Source organism: Hylobates moloch, unplaced genomic scaffold (genome assembly GCF_009828535.3).
Source record: "Hylobates moloch isolate HMO894 unplaced genomic scaffold, HMol_V3 SCAFFOLD_18, whole genome shotgun sequence".
Classification (NCBI taxonomy): Eukaryota; Metazoa; Chordata; class Mammalia; order Primates; family Hylobatidae; genus Hylobates; species Hylobates moloch.
Window position 1 is genome coordinate 56,137,271 of NW_026652293.1, and position 24,080 is coordinate 56,161,350.

The 24,080-nt window shown below is 42.8% G+C and overlaps 1 protein-coding gene across 1 annotated transcript; it reads right to left on the reverse strand.

The window, feature by feature from the left end:
* Window positions 1-1,598: 1,598 nt before the first annotated feature.
* On the reverse strand, window positions 1,599-22,612 carry HHIPL2 (HHIP like 2). The gene is made up of 8 exons (XM_032136880.2): window positions 21,960-22,612; window positions 20,427-20,570; window positions 18,421-18,752; window positions 17,989-18,115; window positions 11,345-11,490; window positions 6,312-6,393; window positions 2,971-3,053; window positions 1,599-2,225 (listed from the first exon to the last, which is right to left on the reverse strand). The coding sequence occupies exons 1-8, from the start codon at window positions 22,346-22,348 to the stop codon at window positions 1,939-1,941; spliced, it is 1,590 nt and encodes a 529-aa protein (XP_031992771.2). The 5' UTR covers window positions 22,349-22,612; the 3' UTR covers window positions 1,599-1,938.
* Window positions 22,613-24,080: the final 1,468 nt, after the last annotated feature.

The window sequence follows — 24,080 nt, forward strand, 5'->3', positions numbered from 1 at the left end:
AGAACATGATGACTGGTGTTTAGCATCTTCCATAAAGACAGAACAAGAGAAAAAGAATCAGAGGTTTGATGGATTCCTGTTAGGTAAGGTTACCTAAAGTAAAAAGATGGAACCTGCTTCTATGAAAGTCTTTAAAAAAAAATCTATCCAGAGTATGCCGAATTATGTCTAAAACAGTGATCATATGACCTTAAAAATTAACAACCCTGGTATTTTACGCTTTTGTTCTCTTTAAACCAAATTGTCTACACTCTTTTGGATGTTTTGCATAATATGAAGAACTTGATGAAAATGGGACCATTTCCTCCCTTAGTTCTTCATTCCTCAAATACATAGTTCAAAAGTCACAATCCTTCATTGAGGGCCTCCATGAAGGCAGGTGCACAGCAGATTGCAAGAGGGAATTGGTTCTAGTCCAGCTGAACTGTTCCCTGTTCCCTCACACCACTGTGATCCAGTCACTTAACCTCACAAAGCTTCACTTTTCTCATCTTCAATGGAGGTTATATGGCAATAGAGAAGAGCAGGGCTTTGAGGTTTCAAGATGAGGTATAAGCTTGGCACATAGTAGGTATTCAAATAAAATGTAGTTAAGTTTATTATGCTATGTGTACAATAAGGCCAAATAGTGAAACTTCCTTTGCAAAGATTGTAACAGTGAGAGAAGCCTGGCATGGCTGACTCCCTCTTGCCTCTAGCCTCACGGGCTAGCTGTCCTCACTCATTCCTGACCGAGGCCAAGCTAACCATGGGAGAAATTTAGTTTATAGTTTAACTTTGAAGCAAGAATTATAATAGTCCCTCCCTAAAACAAACTCCCTCCTTGCTCAGGGACTGAAGCTGCCTTTGTAAAACTGACGAAAGGCCACTAGATAATGGGAAGGGCCTGAATTCTGCTAAAATGTAAGGATAGTTTCTATAATCCCTTACTGCTCAGGAGTCATGTGGTCAGAGTTCACAATATTTATGACTTCTCCAATTGCTCCTATAGATAACATCACTATTGTAGCACCTAAGATTGGTCTTTTGAGATGTTTTTCAGATGGTTGCATTCTGGAAACCAACTAACCCTATCCAGATTTGTGATTCATCACTCAACAGGTCCTGTGGTCCCGTGCACAAGGACTGTTCCTCACACCCCTATGATTTCATCCTCAACCAATCAGCAGTTCACATTCCCCAGCCCCTCCCCCACCAAACTATCCATAAAAACTCCAGCCTGTGAGTTCTCTGTGAGACTGATTTGAGTAATAATTCCAATCCTTCTACTTGGCAGGCTCTGTGTTAATTAAACTCTTTCTCTACTGCAATACTGTGGTCTCAGTGAATTGGTTTTGTCTGTGCACTACACAGGAAGAACCTGTCAGGCAATTACAATAGTAAGTGCTGGAGGTACAGAACTGAACCTGCTCTTGTTCACTTCATGAGCTTTGGGCTGGGGAAAGGAGATACCACATTTAAAGGGTCTTTCCTTGTAAACTTGTCACAGGCTTCTTCTTAGACCTGAGGAAGGTGAAGTATGGTTCTTATGCAAGAGCGGTACAGCATGCTAGATTTCCCAATGTCAAACAAACATCCAGGATATCAAAGGATATGTGTCAGTTTGAGCAAATGTTGATTCATTACCTCAGGTTGTAGGCATTTACAAGACAGAACAGAGACATCCAGTGTGTTCCAAGCAGGGTCATGGACTAGTGCTCACCATAACCCAGGTGCACCAGCAATCTGGGATATGGTCTCCTACAGAAGCACAGCATACAGAGAAGGTGCATTTATTTATTCAGTAGATAGCAAGATTTCCCAGGGAGAGGAAAACTGCCCTGCCCCACCTCTACCCTGGCTTTCCAGACTTCTAAGGTCTTTATTCAGCAGTGACTTTCACTTGACGAGGTGGCTCTCCTCTCTCACATCACCCTGTCGGCCACCTTGACCAATAGGTCAAGGGAGACTTCTGCCAGCTCGCCTCTGCTCTGCTGGTGGCCTCATCCTGCCACTGTGGCTTTTCAGGCTCTTCGTCCTCTTGCCCTGGGGGACTTGAGGCCCCACTCTGGCTTTCTTCTTTGTACCAGGCCCTCGCAATGTATTCTTGCTGCTTGTAGGAGAAGCCAGCTTCTTGGAGGAGGCTTTCTCAGACAAACCCTTGGCTGGGCCAGAAGCTAAGGTTGCACTGGAAGATTTTCTAGCAGCTTTCTCTGATTGCTCCTTTAGCAAGTCCAAGACTGTCTCTGAGAAATCAGTATTTATTTAGTGAAAAATATAAGTCCCAGAAAGTAGCTATAAGAGAAACCTATAACTGCATTAGAGTTCTTTAATATAAATTCTTTTTATTAATACTTTTTAATTCCCTAACTGGCCTTGGTCTAAATATATGACTTTTTTAGAAGGGTCACTCCAGCGATACATGGTTCTGTAACAGTTTCCTTAAGATACTATCCTTCCTCTGTAAGTCTTTCCTGACTCCCCACCCTGCCCCAAGGAAACATTCCTCATTCTAGGGGCCCTCTCAGTGCCCTGAATATCCTTCTATACCAGAACATTAGTGCTACATTTATTTCTTTATTTGCCTGCACTTCCCATCCCCACTCCTATTTAATTCTGAATTCCTACACATCATAGGCTTTAAGTGTTCATCGCTGTATCCCTAGGGATTAGCATAGTTCCTGCCACAAAGTAAGCATGAAATGAATGATGCCAAATGAATGAATACATGAACGATTAAATGAATGAATCAACGAATGAATGAATAAATGAATGAATGAATGAATGAATGAATAACTAGAGGAAACCGGTCACAGTAGAAATGGGTATCCTCACACTCATAACTCCTCTGTTATGCAGAGGAGATGTATAGACTTAGTTTCCCTCAGGGGGTAACTAAGACTGCACTGTGGGAATTATAGCCTGCTTGCTGAGGGCACTGCCTTAGCCTCCACACCAAGGCCTGAGCCTAAGACTCAAAGATGGACTCACTGGCGAGTGGTCTGAACGGGATCCGCTTACTCTTGGTTCTCACCGGCACTGGCTTGTATTTGCACTTGCCTGGGGGTGCTCGCCTAAATACACAAACAGAAAGCATGAGGATGCAAGACCCTGAAGATGCAACCAGAAAATCAAGGTCACCAGAGGGCGTATATTTGCAAGAATTGGGGTCAGCCTTTACTTACCCATGGGAATGGGGTAGATGTAATAGGAAATATGCTATGAGCTCAGAAGGAGAGGTAAAAGGTCACAGACAGAACAGGGCACCTCAGGCCCTTGAGAGACAGTGCAGAGAGGGAGTTAGGAGTATGGGCATTGTGGCAGTCAAAACGGGTTCACATCCTGGTAACCAGGGGCAAAAAAACCTTGCTGAGTCTCAGTCTCCACATCTATAAAATGCAAAAACTAATACTACCCATCTTGCTTGGAACAGTGCCCAGCACATAACAAGAGCTCACAGATGAGGATGATGAGAATGATGATGAGGATGATTCTGCTGCTGCTTCTGATGATGGTGCTGGTGACTCCCTTTAAAGAAAATGTCTTCAAGAACTCAAGGCACAGCCCTTAGGCAATGCCAGCTTCTCTGCCTAGAGACACATTCTTAACACATTCTTAAACTGCTTGTCCTGGGAGCATCTTCTGAAATAAAAGGGACTTTGAGGACAGAGAGTAGTTCTACTGTAGAGAGCAGAGCTGGAACTTCCCAGCCCATCCCCATTGCCTTCTCTGCCTCTGGCCTTGCTCCAACTCTGTCTCTCACTTCCATCCTCCCAAGTCCAGGTGGGGAAAAAAACAGGTAATTGTATTTATTTAATAAACACTTATGTATTGCTTAGGCACCATTCTAAATACTTTGCAAATATTAACTCATTGAGTCTTCCTAACAACCCTGTGAAGTAAGTACTATTATTATACTCATTTTACAGAGGGGAAACTGAGGCTCACGCAGGCTAAGAAACAGGCCCAAGGCCACATAGTTAGTCAGTGGCAAAGCCAAGATTCCAAGCCCAGGCTCAAGTCCATGTTCTCAACCACTGTATTTAGCTGCCCCTAAAGGAAGGGTAGGAGGAAAAAATGGGAGGGAGAAAAGGATACATAAATTAATCAGGTGCCCTCAAAATGCTGGGATTGGTGCATTTCGTGCAAAGACAAGCTGAATACGTAATCAGAGCAGAATCTGGTCCACCTATAGAGGCTTTAAAAAGTCTATATGATTCGATATAGTTATAACTGAATGGAGGGAATCGTGCTGAAATGACCTCTCCACAAAGAGAACTGAGTTCCTATTCCAGGCTCCTCTTAGTAGCTGTACCTGGGGCAAGTAGTTTAACTTACCTAGCCTTCAGTTTCTTTATCCATAGAGTGAGGATGTTAACCTGCCTGGTTGGAATTCTGTCAGCATTCAATGAGAGCCCACATGCATGGCACTTAGCACAGTGCCTGGCACATAAGAATAACTCCATAAATGTCAACTTAAAAAAAAAGGTGAATGAGTAAGGATGTCTTCAGTGTGAAAACGCTTTATGGGCACTTTCTGTGTGGCTTCTCACAGCTGCTCTTGTAAAAGTGGGGAGTTAAATTACCTGCCAACTAAATCAGAAAACTGCCAAAGGAAAGAAAAATGGATTCACATAGGAAGCCTGTTAGTGGAAAGAGAACTCCGCACCAAGGCATCGTCAACCATCAGAAGCACTTTAAAGACCCTGAGTCTGCTCCATCCTCTAAGGCCAGGAGAAGTGCACAGAAGCAGACCCAGCAGTGGAAACAGCCCAGCATTAAATTCACCCCTTGGCTATCCACGCTCCACCATCCACACATCACCCCGGGCACAGCCTCAGGGACGGAGCCTCTTCCAGGAACTTCCGAGAACACACAAACTGAGAGCCCTGTGGCCAAATACAAGCTGAACTAGAGCTGGCCCCCCAGCCCTAACCAGTGGCTGGACCTATTTGCCTCATGTCTACTGAATGCCAATCCAGATAAGGGTAACATAAGCCTCAGGGGAAAATTTTCTTCTGCAGGTCTATCTGTAAGCTAATTCAGGGGGAGATTTTCTTGCTTTGGCAAGAATTTTTAGATAAATCTAGAGCACTGGGGCAGGGTGCGTGGTGGCACACACCTGTAATCCCAGCACTTTGGGAGGTCGAGGCAGGTGGATCGTTTGAGCCCAGGAGTTCGAGACTAGCCTGGGCAACATGGCAAAACCCCGTCTCTACTGAAAATACAAAAATTAGCTGGGTGTGGTGGTGCATGCCTGTAATCCCAGCGACTTGGGAGGCTGAAGCACATGAATAGCTTGAACCCAGGAGGCAAAGGTTGCAGTGAGCCGAGATCGTGTCACTGCAGTCCAGCCTGGGAAACAGAGCGAGACTGTGTCTATAAAAAATAAAAATAAAAAATCTAGTGTACTGCGCAGACTCCTCAGGATGGATACACTGCATCATCCTCCCCAGGGCAGATAACCCGACCCAGACCCAACAACCTCTCAAGCAGGAAGTGGTATTGTGGCTTTTGCCTGTGCTGGTGGAGGTTGGTCGGCCTCTGAGAGAGACAGGCAAAGAAGCAGAAGGAAACAGCATAGAGCCCAGCAAGTGAATAAACACTAAACTCCAGAAAAGGTGAAGCTACTGAGGAACCTGCCAGTTAAACGTATTTGCCAAAGACCTGGAGATCTGCACCAAGCCCAGGGGACAGGGGAGCAGTACTTACTCAGGTGCTCAGAGGTGTACACTGTTGTTAGATGACCTCAGACAGACACTTCCAGAAACATATTTTTTTTAAAAAAGGCCAGGCATGGTGGCTTACGCCTGTAATCCCAGCACTTTGGGAGACCGAGGCAGGTGAATCACCTGAGGTCGGGAGTTCAAGACCAGCCTAACCAACATGGAGAAACCCCATCTCTACTAAAAATACAAAATTAGCTAGCTATGGTGGTGCATGTCTGTAATCTCAGCTACTGGGGAGGCTGAGGCAGGAATATCGCTTGAACCTGGGAGGCGGAGGTTGCAGTGAGCCAAGATGGCACCATTGCAGTCTAGCCTGGGCAACAAGAGTGAAACTCCATCTCAAAAAAAAAAAAAAAAAAGAAAGCCACAGACCTAGACTAATCCTAGAAAGGCTCAAGGTCTTCATGCCCAACTGCAAAGAGACCATTTCCCAAGTATTTCATAATTGCTATAGACGCATTGTCCTATGCCATTATTTGTCCATACTGCTTTTCATCTAGAACCTGAGTTTGCTTCGGGACAATGAGGACTGTTTTTATGGCCTGCCATCAAGATAAGAAACGAGAAAAATGCATCTGAGAAGAAAATGACATCAAATCTCACCTTGAGGGGTCAACAAACTTGTAAATAGATCCATGTGGTGCATAGGCACTTGGGTAAGAGGTCGCCAGGAAATACAGCTCCCCTAAGGCAACAAAAATAGACAGGCTATAATGGGACATCAGGCAGGGCTGAAACACAGAGTTGGATGCACAGAAAATGGTCAAAAAGAGGTTATGGCCCTAAAATGCACTGAGCCCCAAGAACGGAATCCCAGAAACCTAACTGGCATCAGCTTTGCTGGGCTGTGAGCTCCTTGAGGAGAAAGTCCATCTTTGAACCCCCCAAAGACTAGCTCAGTGTATGGCCTAGTAGAGGTAATTTCACATGTATGTTTGTTTATCAAACCAAACAGTTTTCTCCCTTATCACCTCCTTGCTCTCAGAAACTTCACCTCAGTGAATCTCCATTTCCTTCCCCACCTCTTTCCTCTGTGAACACTTGGATATATACAGTCTGCAGGCTGAGGACCATCCGTCAATCGCTTTATTTTGCCCCTTTTTTAGTCCTTTTGTTTCCCTTCAGCCTCACTCACATTTTCCTCTTTCAATCTGTCCTTGAGTTCCTTATTTCCTGGTGACCCTCCCCACTCTCCACCTCTCCTTTTGGTCTTTTCCATGCCCCACAAAAATCACCTCTACCCACTCTCTCCTGTATCTCTCAGATATGGTCTGGCTGTGTCCCCACCCAAATCTCATCTTGAATTGTAGCTCCCGTAATTCCCATGTGTTGTGGGAGTGACCCAATGGGAGATAACTGAATCACGGGGGCAGCTTCCCCTATACTGTTCTGGTAGTGAATAAGTCTCATGAGCTCTGATGGTTTTATACAGTTTTATAAGAGGAAATCCCTTTCTCTTGGCTCCCATTTTCTCTTTTGTCTGCCACCAGGTAAGATGTGCCTTTCACCTCCCACCATAATTGTGAAGCCTTCCCAGCCATGTGGAACTGTGAGTCCACAAAGCCTCTTTTTCTTTATAAATTACCCAGTCTCAGGTTTGTCTTTATCAGCAGTGTGAAAACAGACTAATGCACTCCTAGAAAGAGCCCACCGCTCCTTCCCATTTCTCCCAGTTGGAACTCTGGGAAATGTTCTTTTGTCACAGTAACTACCTCATTCCACCTTGCTTTCTAGTTATTTGTGAGGGACATTATGCTATGGGGTCATGAGCCCCAGTGGAGAGTCCCAGAAGTCTGGTTTAATTTCTGATAACACCAGTTCCTCTCCATGCTATCTTGGGAGACCTCTTCACCTGCACAGCCCTCGAGATATTTATTCATTTGTAAAACGGGGATCACAGTGCCTCAAGTGATTGTTGGGTATTCAATTAGAAAGTGTTAGATAACCAAGCCGGGCGCGGTAGCTCATGCCTGTAATCCCAGCATTTTGGGAGGCTGAGGCAGGTGGATCACCTGAGGTCAGGAGTTCTAGATGAGCCTGGCCAACACGGCAAAACCCCCTCTTTACTAAAAATACAAAAATTGTCCAGGTGTGGTGGCACACGCCTGTAATCCCAGCTATGCAGGAGGCTGAGACATGAGAATCACTTGAATCTGGGAGGCAGAGGTTGCAGTGAGCCAAGACCACATCACTACACTCCCAGTGCAGTAGGCAACAGAGCGAGACTGTCTCAAAAAAAAGAGAACGTGTTTGATAATCGTAGTTATTAATACTTTCTCATCTCTCTGACCCAATGTTTGTGCAATTACACTGAATTAAATTCACTTGCTGTTATGTGCTTACACAACTTTCTCAATTTTATGAAAGAAAATATCTATTAAGTTGCAATTCTGAAAAACCTAAAGCTTTATACAGCTCTGAATTATTTAAACAACTAATTTTTTTTTTGTTTTTTGTTTTTTGTTTTTTGTTTATTGTTTTTGTAGACAAGGTCTTGCTCTGTTGCTGACTGGAGTGTAGCTGCACAATCACAGCTCACTGTAGCCTCAACCTCCTGGGCTCAAGCAAACCTTCCACCTCAGTCTTTTGAGTAGCTGGGACTACAGTGCATGACACCACATCAGGATCACTTTTTAAACTTTTTGTAGAGACGGGGTCTCCCTATGTTGCTCAGGTTGGTCTCAAACTCTTGCACTTGAGCAATCCTCCCAGCTCAGCCTCCCAAAGCAGTAGGATTACAGGCGTAAGCCACCACACAACAGCTCTAAACAACCACTTTTTGTGGAGAACAGAGACCAGCGTTTGTCTTCTGCTAAGTGTGAGCCTCATGGTCTTTGTGTAGCCCCTACACAGGGTAGCAGCTGCCTAACAAACTATGATTTGTGTACTGACAAACTAGATTTATAATCTTCCCCACGTAAGAGATCTGATGAACTAGGACACACCATCCTTTACAGTCAGTTTGCTTTGTCTGAATGGGAACCCCAGGCACCATCCAGAGTGATTCTACCATCAGATAAATGTTGTGTCCATGAAAGGTCCACGTGTACACAGGCAGGGGCCCCTTGAAACCATGCAAAGGCCTTCCCAGTCTAAAAAGAAAATTGAAAACCGTGCCTATACAGGACTGCAGTTTGTGTAAATTACATGTCTTCCACATTCCATAGACTTCCCATTGTATTTTTAGGAGAAAACAATGCTAGAAGTGAATTTCATCTGTAGCATCCAACTGATATTTTTAATGTACGTCTTAGGGGAGAAAAACAAAAAAATTATAATATGCCATGTAAAACAAAAATGCATGCTATACAAATTTACTGAAAACAGAATTCATTTGACCAGCCCTCTTCGGAATGCCCTTCAGTGACTAACTTTCAGAAATCCCATCAATTAAACCTCAGCAATGGGCAGCTCCACACCAGCCATTTGCTCAGCAGCAATTCATACCAGCTATCAACTCTCAGGACCCAAGATGAGAACTGTAGCCATAGGTGAGGCAGAGCTCAAGTTCCAAGTAAACAGTGACTTACCTAAAGCCAGTGGACTCATAATAAAATAATGAAATAAGGCTCAGATCTAAAAACGCCTCTCAGAGGAAAAGAATATGGCAAGAGCAGAAAATATGAATCAGTTTATGCAAAAACACAAGAGCAGGCAACTCTGGAAAAAAAATAATTTGCCTCAGGAACAGCCTCATTAGCCTCAGGGCCGCCCTTGAGCGAAGGCTTGGGAACACTTTGGCAGGCATACCCCATAAAATTCAGCCAAGGACTGTGTTTTGTTTGCCAGATGTACCATGACTGTTTGTTGTTTGTTTTTGTTTTTTTTTATACTGTCTGTTTCCCTACTGTGAGAAGTCTACAAGCACAACAAACCAAGCCACCAAAGCCAGGGTTTCTGTGGCCTCCTGAAGAGGAACAAGCCACAGAAGATGGCAGCCCAGGATCCCTGGGCAGGTCTGCTTCTGGGGTTCCAGTTTCTGGGGTGGTGCCAGACACGGGGGTGTCCAGCAGGGGAGAGGCTCCGCCACCGCCTGTCGCTTTCACGTCACTCGCTTTCCACTGGCCATCATCCTGCCAGCCTGTGGTTTCTCTCCTTTTTCATATGTTTGGACTTCCAGTTTAGAACTCACACAGACTTTTTCCTGGTAAAATATTCGAAGTTTCCAAAATTCTTGAAGTTTCCTCTGCTTCTATAAAACATTCATCTCAAACTATCTGTTCATCAGCTAGCTGAGAGGAAAGGGTCCGGGAGCTGACTGGGTCTCTTTATATCCTACTCAAGTGAAGGTCCCAAGGCAGCCACCTCATGGCCCAGAGGGGAAAGAAACCAAATACTTCAGAATCCTTTGAGACTCTGGTTTATTCCTACAGAGAATCTTTTTTTAAAATTTTTTCTTTTTTTCTTTTTTTGTGTATTTTTTGTGTTTTTGATTTGTTTGGTTTTCTGTTGTTTAATTATTATTTTTTTCCACCTATAGAGAATCTAGATGTGGAAGGGACCTTGAGGGATCACCTTATTATCTCTGCCTTGAAACATGATGATATCTTGTGCCAAATACTGAAAAGTTCACTGTCCTCACATAAAAAAAATTAAAATTTGAAAACTTTATCTTTCAGAGTGAAACATAACTTATGTAAAGCTGAAGTTAAAAATCGGTTTTCTGATGATAAAATGTTTGGAAATGTATTAGAGCTGAGTCTCTCTGTGTCTCTCTCTCTCATGTGTACACGTGCACATCATGCTTCACTGATGCCCTTAACACATGCCTAGTCTGTCTATTGAGCAACCTCCTACCTAGATGTCTACCTTTTAATCAGATTTCTAAATAAATAAATAAATAAATAAATAAAATCCTCCTTTTCTCACAAACTCTTGGCAAGGTCAGGAAAGAACCTGGCCCAACCAGTGAGATGATCACCAGAGGTCCCTTTCCCAGACAGCACCGGCAGCATAAACACCCACTGCCCATTTAGTCTGGCCCACTATTAGCCCTTTCCACATTTCTAAAACTGTGGTTCAGAATAGATCTTCCCCTCACAGTGAGTTGTGTGGTTCAATCAGGAAGGAGTAGGTTGGCATATTCAGTCTGTTTCTTCATTGGTGAAATGAGCATTATAATTACATCATGGGTCCGGGCACGGTGGCGCACACCTGTAATCTCAGCACTTTGGGAGACTGAGGCGGGCAGATCACCTGAGGTCAGAAATTTGAGACCAGCCTGGCCAACATGGCAAAACCCCATCTCTACTAAAAATACAAACATTAGCTAGGCATGGTGGTGGGCGCCTGTAGTCCCAGCTACTTGGGAGGCTGAGGCAGAAGAATTGCTTGGACTCTGGAAGCGGAGGTTGCAGTAAGCTGAGATGGCGCCACTGCTCTCCATCCTGGGTGACAGAGCAAGACTCTGTCTCAAAAAATAATAATAATAATTATATCATGGCGGTGTTATGATTACAAAACAAGGTGAAAAATGTGAAGTGCTTAGAATAGTATCCAGTACACTATAAAAGATGACTAAATGATAGTGATCATAGTAGAAGTGATAATTACTATTTAAAATAAATGTTCAGTTGAAGCCTGTGATTATCCGAGTTCCAGTAAGCAGACATCAGACAACTCTGTACATTTGTTACCTGCTTCATCTTCAGCAAAAGAGATGATGAACTTGCTATGGCTGCTGATCAGCCCCGGGAAGGCACAGGACGTGGTGCTACCCAGGCAAAGATCCTGCTTCTTCCATTTCTTGGTTTTTCTATCTTCCTGCAAAGCCATAAGTCGACTAGATGAAAAATAAAACCTTATGTTTTAGGAATCCATATATCCACTCTGTAGAATAGTTTTTCTCCTAGAATCAGGGATCCCTGAGTACTAGGACTGAGTCCCCCATTAAGAGATCAATAACTAGCCTGCCTCCAAGCAACCAAAAAGCTTCTTCAGAGATATTTCAATCACCCTCTTGCCCTAGATGTGGAAGTTCATGTTCTATTATAAAAGGAGTTTGGACCAGGCCCAGTGGTTCACACCTGTAATCCCAGCACTTTGGAGGCCAAGGCAGGCAGATCACTTGAGGTCAGGAGTTCACGACCAGCCTGGCCAACATGGTGAAACCCCCATCTCTACTAAAAATACAAAAATTAGCCAGGCAGGGTGGTGCATGCCTATAGTCCCAGTTACTCAGGAGGCTGAGCCACAAGAAATGCTTGAACCCAGGACATGGAGGTTGCAGTGAGCCAAGATCATGCCACTGCACACTCCAGCCTGGGTGACAGAGCGAGACTTTGTCTCAAAAAAAAAAAAAAAGAGTTTGATGCGCTGTGTAGGCTGCACCACTACAAAAGACTGATCTTATTTTCATTAGTTGTGTGACCTTTGGGTAGTTGCCCAATATCTCTAAGCTTCAGATTCCTCATCCATAAAATGGGGAGTGATAACATATTTTACCATAGGTGAGAATTTTGAAGGTTAAACAAAATAATATACATAAAGGTCTCACCAATGTGTGTAGCACAGAGTAAGGGTTAAAAAAAACTACTAACTTATTATTATTGCTGTATGTTTATATAGTAGCAGAAAGATGCTTCCTATCCCTCTATCATCTATCTGAACTAAAAGCAGGTTTTTAGAAGAAAAGGGAAAGGAAGTTGGTTAGACCCTGGGTGCTCATCAGAATCACCTGGAAAGTTGTATGGAAACAGAGATCCCAGACCCAGGGGATTTTGATAAGTATACCTCAATTAAGAATCACTGCCTATGACTGGGTGCAGTGGCTTATGCCTGTGATCCCAACACTTTGGGAGGCTGAGGCGGGTGGATCACCTGAGGCCAGGAGTTCGAGACCAGCCTGACCAACATGGCAAAACCCCGTCTCTACTGAAAATACAAAAATTAGCTGGGCGTGGTGGTGTGTGCCTGTAGTCCCAGCTGCTTGGGAGGCTGAGGCATGAGAATTGCTTAAACCTAGGAGGCAGACGTTGCAGTGAGCCGAGATTGCACCACTGCACTCCAGCCTGGGCGACAGAGTGAGACTCTGTCTCAAAAAAAAAGAAAAAAAGAAAAGAAAAGAAAAAAGAATCACTGCATATTAACCAAATGATGTGTGTATGGGGGCAGGGTGGTGAGTGGAGGTTGTAGGGAGAAAAACATGAAGAACAATGGAATCCCAAAGATCTAGTAAGTGATGACAAAGGACCTGACCAATTAGTAACTTTACCCCATCTCTGTAACTAAGAATTGCAGCATGAAAATAGAACATCTTTTCTAACAGGGACCAGATTTACTTTTCCATCTTAAACATTCCAAAACCTGCACAAGATAGAATAATAATGGCTTGAAAGATACTGAAGATCAGGCAATGGAGGAGTGTGTTCTCTGAGAGACAAGAAACAAACAAGGCGAACCCTATGATTGCTCCAGCATACTACCTTGAGAGTTTCCGGCACAGGGAGGGAAAATACAGGCAAAGCCCAGCAGGCTCCTTGAGCTGAAAAGACATTGCTGAGAGTCCAGGAAGACCAATGCAGTAAGAGATTGCAGGACAGATACTGGAGAGAAGAGAATTGCACAGAGAATGAATGCCAGAGAGCTGCAAAAGGTTCCCCTGAAGTAATCATCAGTATACTCAACAGCAGATACATGGGAGAAAATATTTCAAAATAAAGGAAATAATTAGAAGAAAAAGTACTTGGCATTTACTTGAGATCAGGAATAGCATAAGTATCACGGGGTATAGGTAGAATTCAGTAGTGAGGAATAGAAAGCACTAGAAAAAACACTACCTTGGTTCTGTTTAGCAAATATTAATAGCAAGACCTGAAAGAATCATACTACTTCCAAGTAACTTATGTCTCCAAGCAAAATTCAAAATCATTTATAGGAATACAAAAATATCCAGCACCTACTAAGTTAAATTAATATTTCTGGCATCCAATCAAAAATTACAAGGCAAGTAAAGAAGGAGGAGAATACAACCCATAATAAAGAGTAAAATCTGTCCATCGAAAGTGGCACAGAACTGATGAAGATGCTAAAATTAGCAGACAAGAACATTTAAACAATGATTCTAAACCCCGTCTCTACTAAAAATACAAAAATTAGCTGGGCGTGGTGGCGGACGCCTGTAGTCCCAGCTACTCAGGAGGCTGAGGCAGGAGAAGGGCGTGAACCCGGGAGGCGGAGCTTGTGGTGAGCCGAGATCACACCACTGCACTCCAGCCTGGGCGACAGAGCAAGACTCTGTCTCTAAAAAAAATAAAAAATAAAAAATAAATTATAGAGAGATATGAGAGATACAGAACAGATGCAAATCAAGTTTCTAGAGGTGAAAAATACATTGAGATTACACACACACACACACACACACACACACACACACACACTCAATGGGATGAATGGCTGGCTAGACATTACAAAAGAAACAATTCATGATCTAAAAACATAGCAATGGAACTACCCAAAATAAAACACAGAGAACATTTTTTAATATAAATAGATCATCAACGAACTATGGAACAACTTTAAGCAGCCCAATATACATGTAATTAGAGCTTCTGAATAAAAGGAGAGAAGGAGTGGGGACAGAAGAAAACATATTTGAAGATATAATGGCCAAAAATATTCCATATTTCTTGAAAGCTATAAATTCACAGATCCAATAACTGCAACAAACTCTAAGCACAAGAAATATGAAGAAAACCAAACTAAGGCATATTTTAATGAAATTGCACAAAACTAATGATAAAATCTTAAAAAGCAGCCATAGGAAAAAAAATGATATATTACATATGAAGGAACAAACAGAAGTCTGGCAGCGGATTTCTCATTGGAATGGTGCAAGCCAGAAAATAGTGGGGCAGCCTCTAAAGAATCAAAGAAAAAAACATGTTAACATAGACTTCTATACCCAGTGAAAATATCTTTCAAAAATGAAGGTAAAATAAAGACTCCAAAAGTGAAAACAACTCATCACTATAGACCCCATTGACAGAAGAAAAATGATATCAGATAGAAACATGCATCTACCCAAAGGAATTGAGAGCATTAGGAATGATAACATTCTTATTGCCACTGTAACAAATCACCTCAACTACAAATTACCACAACTTTGTGGCTTAAAACAACATACACTCATTCTTTTATAGTTTTGGATGCCAAAACTCTGAAATGGTCTTCACTAAGCCAAGATCCAGGTGTTGGCAGGACTGTGCTCCCTCCAGACGCTCTGGAGGAGAATCGGTTTCCTCACTCTTTCCAGCTTCTGAAGGCCGTCCCTATGCCTTGACTCATGGCCCCACATCACGTCACCTTTTCTCCCTCTGCCTTCGTTGTCGCATCACCTTCTATCTCTCCCATCTTCAAATTTCCCCCTACCTTCCTCTTCTAAACACATTTGTGATTTCATTTAGGACCCACCCAGAAAATCCAAGATAGTCCCCCAAGTCATATACAACATGTTCTGGGACCACAGTAAATCTAAAATAGAAATCAATAGCAGAAAGATCTCTGGAAAATCTTCAGGTAATTGAAAACTAAATAGCACACTTTGAAATAACTCATGGGACAAAGAAATCAAAAGGTAAATTAGAAAATATTTTTAACTGAATAACAATGAAAACACAATATATCAACATTTACAGGATACTGCTAAAGTAGTACTTGGGGGGAAATTTATAGCACTAAACACATATATTAGAAAAGATGAAAGGTCTCAGATCAATAATCTCAGCTTCCATCTTGAGAAACTGGGAGCAAATTAAACCCAAATCAAGCAGAAGGAAGAAAAAAAGAGAAGAAACCAATGAAATAGAAAAAAACATAAAAATAACAGGAAAAAATCAATGAACACAAAAGCTGGTTCTTATAGAAGATCAATAAAATGGATAAACCTCTAACCAGACTGATTAAAAAAAAGAGAAGACACAACTACCAACTGTATCTAGAATAAGACAAGTGACATCACCATAGTTTCTATAGATATTAAAAGAATAATAAAGGAATATTATGAACAACTGAATGCCAAAACATTTGACAACGTAGACAAACTGGAAAAATTCCTTGAAAGGTACAGACTACCAAAGCTCACTCAGAAAGAAATAGATAAGCTGAATAATTAAATCTAATAAAGAAATTAAATTTGTAATTAAAAGTCTTTTCACATAGAAAACTTCAGGCCCAGATGGTTTTTCTTGGAAGGAAGAACATGTAAGGAAAAATAATACCTATTTTACACAAACTCTTCCAGATAATTGAACAGGAGTACTTATTCTATAAAGCCTGTTTACCCTGATTCCAAAGTCTGACAAATATATTACAAGAAAGAAAAACTATAGTTCACTATTCCTTCATGCAAGTAGATTTTAAAATTTCAAACAACATGTCAGCAAATCAAATCCATCTATATATAAAAAGGATGGGGCTGGGGCAGTGAGTCATGCCTGTAATCCTAGCAGTTTGGGAGGCCAAGGTGGGAGAATAGCTTGAAGCCAGGAGTTCAAGACCAGCCTAGGCAACATAGTAAGACTCCATCTCTACAAAAAAAAAGTTTTTTTTAATTAGCTGGGTACCACAAGCTACTTGGGAGGCTGAGGTGGGAGGATCACTTGAGGCCAGGAGTTCGAGGCTGTAGTGAGCTATGATCGTGCCACTGCAGTCCAGCCTGCATAACAGAGCAAAACCTTGTTTCAAAAAATAAATAAATAAATAAGATAATGCATTATGACCAAGTGGTATTTTCCTCAGAATGCAAGACTGCTCTAGCAATTTTTAAATCAATCAATGAAATTCACCATATTAAGAAACTAAAAATTTTAAAAGCCCGCATGATTCATCAAAAGACGAAAAGAAGCATTTGACAAAACCCAACATCTATATCTAATACAAATTTTCAAAGGACTAGAAATAAAAGAAAATGTACCCAGCCTGATAAAGGGTGTGTAGAAATCACCTACAGCTGTCATCATACTGGTGTGATGTCACACAGTAACATCCACTAATATGATGGTGAAAATGAATGCTTTCCCCTATTTCTACTCAACACTGCGCTGTGATTAAGGTAGAGCAATAAGCCAGTTAAAAAATAAGAGCAGGCTTCCAATTCAAAAAAAAAAGAAAGTAAATACAAAAAATTAGCCGGCATGGTGGCAGGCGCCTGTAGTCCCAGCTACTTGGGAGGCTGAGGCAGGAGAATGGTGTGAACCCGGGAGGCAGAGCTTGCAGTGAGCCGAGATCACACCACTGCACTCCAGCCTGGACGACAGAGCAAGACTCCGTCTCAAAAAAAAAAAAAAAAAAAAGAAAGAAAGTAAAAAGTGTCTGTATTCACAGACCTTCTAATAAAATTACCTTCCACATAGAAAATCCAGTAGAATCTACAAAAAAGCAATCAGAATGAACAAAGAGTTCAGCAAGGTTGCCAGATATAAGCTCAATATAAAAAAAATCTATATACTAACAATTAACAATCAGAAACTGGAATTTAACAAAATAACATTTACTATAACATCAAACACTAAGAGATAGGTAAATATGCAAGATCTCTACACTGAAAACTATAAAATACAGTAGCCATGTCATTCATAATATTTCATAACTGGGAATAGCCAAAATGTCCATCAGCAACACAGAGAATAGATGAATAAATTGTGGTGTATTCATACAATTGAATTTAACAAAGCAATAAAAAAGACAAATTACTGATACATGGAACAACATTGATGAATCCCACAGACATTACCGAATTAAAGAAGCCAAGCACAAAAAGAAGAGTACATACTGTAATTATTCCATTTATACATGAAGTTCCAGAAGCAAAACTAAGCTGTGGTGGGAGTGCTTATCTCTGGCTGGGGTGTGTGTGTGTGTATGTGTGCGTGTGTGTGTGTATGTGTCAACTTCTTTTTGGCCTGGATGGCTATATGTACATATTCACTGGGGACGGGAGACAGGCTGGAGATCTGATCCCTTTGGCATGTTTGGAAATGCTCAGAACAAGTAAGCTGGATGGAAGCGGGGCCCCTGTCCCTTTATAGTGAGCCCCTGGTACGAGAGAGAGAGAGAGAGAGAGAGAGAGAGAGAGAGGGAGAGGTAATAGACAAGAAGGAGCCTTCTAGGGTGATGGAAGTGTTCTGCCTCTTGATATGGTCGGTGGTAATATGAGTGCGTACATTTGTAAAACATCATACAACCTGTGCTCTTACATGATTATATTTCACCATATGTAAGTTACACCTCAGTAAAAACGTTAAAATAAAAAGAGGGAGAAGGGACATCAGTCCTTCCTTACCCACTCATGAAGTCTCCAAAGATATACAGGCCATTGAGATTTGGGGATTCACAACCACGATAGACATAACCTCCAGTGACTGACTTCCCCACTGCATGGCCATAAGCATAGATTGGCAGAACATCATCTGTCCAGGAGACAGGAAGGAGAGTGAGTGTCATGGGTCAATCTCATGCCTCCAATCCACCCAAAATTCAAATTCATTGGGTCTGGGGCAGTCTAGGAATTCACTTTTTAAAAATAGCCACTGCCAGGATGTCTCTGGTGCCAGTGAGTGGCTGGAGGACCGCTTGGAGAAGCACTACACCACAGGACACAAACAAGGCGTGATTTAAATGACCTGCAGGGCAGGACATTCAGGTTTTATTCCCCACCTCCACCTCCAACCCACTTAACTCATCAAAGAAATCACCCAGAGAGCTTCTTACTTACCCAAAGAGGCATTGTGACAAAGTTTTTTGTCATAACATGCAAACCCTTCCTTTGCTCTCCAGCCATAGTTTCCGCCTTTCACAATGAGGTCAATCTCTTCAAACCTGTTCTGGCCCACATCCCCACAGAATATCCGGCCTCGGCCCTGGCGCGTGACGGGGTCCCCTCGGTCCACAGCACAACGCCACATGTTCCTGATCCCATAGGCATAGATGGCGGGGTGGGCCCGTGGCTCAGAAACAAATGGATTGTCCGAGGGGACTCGGTACCGCTTGCCATCTGAGCCTGCCCTGTTCACATCGATCCTTAAAACTTTTCCCAACAGGGAACTTCTGAAAGAAAGAAGGCCAAGAAACAGAATCAGGTAAGCAAGGAAAGCCGCAGGACTGGAAGAGATCACCCAGAAGGGCCGACTCATAGTTGATGCCAAGAGACTGCTAAGGATCACATGGGAAGATTTGACTTCTTATTTTCCTTCTTTTTTTGTACCAGCAAGAATGAGCTTGAAGATTTTCTTTTAAATCTATCCAAGATATTTAAGACTGCCCCATGTTTGGCTCGAAGAGAACTACGAGGCAAAGGTTTGATGTGATCTTGGCCCATGCGACCCTGAGCAAGTTGCAGCTTCAATTCTTATTTTAATGATGAGCACAGCTTCTCTCTGATTTGGTCTAATATGACAAAGTTTATAAGAAGCTAGTTATATTGTTTATTCTTTATTTAACAACGTGGTCAGTTAAAAGAACAGAATAGAAGCTTTTGAGAGGCTCTGCCAATGACTGTGGTCTCTGGGGCTGACTTTCCTCATTTGAAAGTCAGAGGAGAGTAACTGATGGCCTTGTACCACTGCTTCCTATGAGGATAAGAAATTTCACACTCAAGTAAAGGGTCTGGGATCTAATGGACACATGATGATCAGAGGCTGCTATTATTTTTAATATATTGGCCAGGTGCAGTGGCTCATGCCTATAATCCCACATTTTGGGAGGCTGAGGTGGGCAGAGAGCTTGAGGCCATGAGTTCAAGAACAGCCTAGGCAATACAGTGAGGCCCCATCTCTATTTAAAATATATAGCAAGATAAATATTATTTACCTTGCGGTGTGGTTGTGAGGTAAGGGTTAAATGAGTTACTGTGTATATAGCGTTTAATGCGATTCTTGAATCACAGTAGGTATTTGACAAATGTTAGCTTTGTATTATTATTAACCTCAATATTTTTATTACTAGGAATAATAGAAGCCAAGCGCTTACTGGGTGCAAAGGGCAGAAGGACCACATGACCTTTATCTAGGCAACACAGCATCACTGGGCTCTGGCACCGTATTGTGTGGGTTGGGATTCTGTTTTTTCCACTTACTCATTGTACAACCTCTGTGCCTCCATTTTCTTGGCTGTAAAATGGATATTATATGTATACTTCATGGGATTCATTCATTCTGTGTGTAATTATGGAAAGGCTCCCTTGTGCCAGGTACTGTCCTAAGTGCTGGTGATATATCAATTAACAAAATAGATATTAGATATCAATTCTTGTCCTTGAAGGTTGCTAAAATTACCTTCTCAAATGTAAAGTACTTAGACCAGTGCCTGACAAGCTGCAAGCACCCAATACACATTGGCTCTCAGTAGTTAACTTCTCATGTGTCTCCAGGGCCTAGCACAGCACCTGGAACATGGTGTTCAATAATATTATTGAGTTGAATTGAATTAGATGATTAGTGTGGTGAATAATGACCTGCTAATATATATATATATATATATTTAAAATCCTGAATTCTCCTTTACATAACACTCTGACAGTTATATTGAGCATCAATGATATTAACTACAAAAATATACTATGTCTGAGATTTATGGAATGGAAAACCAAACGTTCCTCCCATTGCCTCAGTGGAGTGGACTACATCTTGCAGTATGTGATTTGAGTTTGATGCCATCCCTGCAAAAACACCATACCAGGGGCTCACTCTGAAGGGACAGGGGCCCAGCCTCCATCCAGCTTACTTGTTCTGAGCATTTCCAAACAGGCCAAAGGGATCTCCAGCCTGTCCCCCGTCCCCAGTGAATATGTACATATAGCCATCCAGGCCAAAAAGAAGTTGTCCGCCATTATGGTTTGAGGCTGGTTCTTCGATCTCCAAGATGACCCTGGAAGAGAAAAAAGAAACCACACATTAGGATTTGACACAAGCTGAAGCTGCATCCTCCTGAGATACCCAGAAATGATTGGTCCAGGCCACCGAGATTTGCCAAGCCAGCCAAGACCTGCTTGAGTTTTTAAGGATCACAAAGCAGGTAGCTCTGGGGCTCTGAGATGCCCCTTGTTTCCTGGTATAACTCTTTCATGGCTCATTTTTCTTTTTCTTTTTTTTTTAGACAGAGTCTCACTCTGCATCCAAGCTGGAGCACAGTGGTGCAATCTCAATCTCATCTCACTGCAACCTCCACCTCCAGGTTCAAGTAATTCTCCTGCCTCGGCTGAGAGCCTCCCAAGCAGCTGGGATTACCACCACACCTGGCTTTTATTTATTTATTTATTTATTTTTTGAGATGGAGTCTTGCTCTGTCACCCAGGTTGGCAGGCAGTGGCGTGATCCTGGCTCACAGCAACCTCTGCCTCCCATGTTCATGCGATTCTCCTGCCTCGGCTTCCTGAGTAGCTGGGACTACAGGCATGTGCCACCGTGCGTGGCTAATTTTTGGTAGACACAGGGTTTTTCCATGTTGGCCAGGCTGGTCTTGAACTCCTGACCTCAAGTGATCTGCCTGCCTCAGCTTCCCAAAATGTTGGGATTACAGGCATGAGCCACCATGCCCAGCCTCATTTTTCTTTCCTACCATGATTTAACGAGCTGTGGACCCAGCTAGGGTAACAACCATCCTTTTCTAGGGCTTGCCCTTACTCTCGGCCCTACCAGAATGCTCCATCCCTTCTTTCGAGTAACTTAAGAGGGATTAATCTATCAGTTCTTTATGCTCTTTGCAATCCTCCAACCTGTCTACCATGGGAAAAGAGGCAAGAGAGAAAGGAGAAGAAGGAAAAAAAAAAAGGCAGAGTGGTAGGGTGGAAAGAGCATGAGCTTGGAGTCAGTTAAAACTGAGTCTTCACCTGGCCATGCATCCATAGCCTGATGGCCTTGTGCCATGGCTCCCAGTGAGAATGAGAAATCCCACATTCAAAGTAAAGGGCCTGGGATCTAATGGCACATAATAATCAGAGGCTACTATTTATTATGTTTCATATGTTGATATTATCTATAATCCTTTCTCAGATCCCTATGGCTGCTGGTCCTTACCCTTTGTAAAGACAGGAAAGTATGTCTTTATTTAGGGTAACTGTAAGGTGATGGCTACATCCCATTAAACAGCCTTAACTCAAGAGTCTAACTTGGGCCGTCCTCAATCCACAGTGACTCCTTTCTCAACAGTTCGAGTAGTGCTCTAAAACCAGTGAAGTTCCCCTCTATTATCTCACGGACCTGGTTGGCATTATTTCGGAACACAGTACAGCTGCAGGCTCTCATGAGTACCTCTCACCTCTCTGATTTCAGGTCAGCTTTGTTAGGATCAGCCCGAGAAACCTTCATCTCACTAATCCGGATCTTTTCTACCTTCTTCTTGTCCAGGCACGAATAATAAATATAAAACTTGCGATTGTGGCGGAATTTGGGGTGAAAAGCCAACCCCAAGAAGCCTCTCTCATCCCCGATCCATGGGGTGGTCAACACGATGTTCTTGAGGTCCAGGAAGGGTTGCTCCAGGCGACTCCCATCAGGGAGATAGACCCACACCACTCCCACCTGTTCGGCAACAAAGAAGCGATGGGTGCCGTCCCCAGCATGGACCATGGAGACAGGGTTCCTCAGCCCGTTGGCCACCTCGCTCAGGCAGAGCTGCAGGCAGCCCTGAGGATCTTGGGCCACCATGCCCAGGTGGCGGTTGAGATAGTCGTTCCTCAGGACATTAGGGAAGCAATAGTCCTTGTCAGGAAGGTCCAGGAGGTGGCAGAAGCGGGCACCGTCCCTTCCACGAGACTCCTGGAGGGCGCGGTCATTGGTCAGCAGGGAAATGGCGGAGTGACAGTTAGAATGGAAGGCAGAGCAGTAATCAGAGCAGAGGCCCGGGAGATTCCGGAGAGGCGTCTGGGTGTTTTCGGCGTCGTAGAGGTGGGCTGCGTAGGGCGAGCACTCCTAAAAAAGAACGCGGAGCTCAGCTCAGCATCAGACCTGCCACACCGGCACTTGTCTCAAGTTTTGAGCAAGCAGGAAGAAAAAAATGGTGCTAGGCAGAAAAAAATCAGGATTTTGGAGTTTTTGTTACCAACTGCTGCTAAAACTCTTCTCTGTGATTTTCTACCCAGTTAATGCTCCTGGAAGTCAGAAAGCAGGGAAAATCTCTCATATTCACTATACTATCTCTAACATTTCAGCTTAGTTTTTGACATTTAAATTAAATGATGCATGAATGTTTTTTCAAAAAGATATTACTAAATTTCTAGATCTCTTTCTTTTTATTTTTTAATTTCCATTTTATTTTTCATAGAAACGGCCTCATCATGTTGCCCAGGCTGATTCCAAACTCCTAGGCTTAAGTGATTCTCCTGCCTCTTCGATCTCCCAAAGTGCTGGGATTATAGGCATGAGCCACCATGTCGGCCCAGCCTCATTTTCTTATGGATGCTATATCTACCAAGATTTTATTTCTTTATACAAGTCTGAAACAATTTGGCAAAAATTTTACATTTGTTCAAATCTGGTTGTTGGAGATACAGTGCTAATTATTTAGTTTCTCTGTGCTTTTCCATATTTTTGGAATATTTTACATTGAAAAATAAAATTATCAGAATTGACATTGGATGTGTCACTCTCAGAGATTAGGTGTCTAGCAATTTCTTCAATTATTTATTTTAAAAATTTCAGTGTTTAATATATGCAAAGTACCATGCTGGAACCTATACACATTTGAATTGTCGCTATAGGGCAATATGCCTGCTCCTTACACAAACATATGAGGACTATTTGCTCAAAGGAGTATCTGCTACCTGGACCTCCCTAGACTATAACATTTTTTAGGAGGAAAATAGAATATTGTGAGCAGACAAGCGACTCCCAGTAGTGATGAAAGACAGAGGCAACTGAGATTAGGAAGGTAAGAGAGTCCAATTCAAAGGGTGTCATTTGGAGCCGTGCATTAGAGCAGAGTTCATCCATTGGCCCAGAAGCCCCCTTCTGATCACTAAGGACTCTCCTGAGCCAGCGAGCCTATGCAGAACCATCTCATTCACCTCTGTGCTGCCATCGCTTCACAAAAGGACCAGCAGCATTTTTCATGTATATGTGAGTTCCCTGTTTTCTCTTATTTCCTCTGATTGTACGTTGCAGAGTTAGCTTTCGGTCATCGGGCAGAGGGGAAGAAGGAGCTCAGAGATTCACAGGCTCCCCTCGGGGTGTCTGTTTCCTTTTAAGACAGTTATCACAGCAGCTATCAAGAAGAAACATGACCCACTCTTAAGTGTCCCCTTGCTCATTCTGTCCACTCTCAGAGACTGGGAAAAAGGGAGAGGGGAGGCTGAATTAAGGATCCAATACTTGAGAATAGAAGGGGGCTGTGGAAAGAGAACCATCACTATGGCACACTCTCATGCAGCCATTTAGAGTT

What these genes read in the sequence shown, in the direction of transcription:
- HHIPL2 (XM_032136880.2), bottom strand. Translation starts at nt 22,348, where the DNA reads ATGGTGGCCCAAGATCCTCAGGGCTGCCTGCAGCTCTGCCTGAGCGAG. An exon ending in GCTGACCTGAAATCAGAGAG is followed by an intron (nt 20,571 to 21,959) that starts GTGAGAGGTACT and finishes TTTCTCTTCCAG; the next exon opens with GGTCATCTTGGAGATCGAAG. An exon ending in TTTTGCTGAAGATGAAGCAG is followed by an intron (nt 6,394 to 11,344) that starts GTAACAAATGTA and finishes TTGTTGCCTTAG; the next exon opens with GGGAGCTGTATTTCCTGGCG.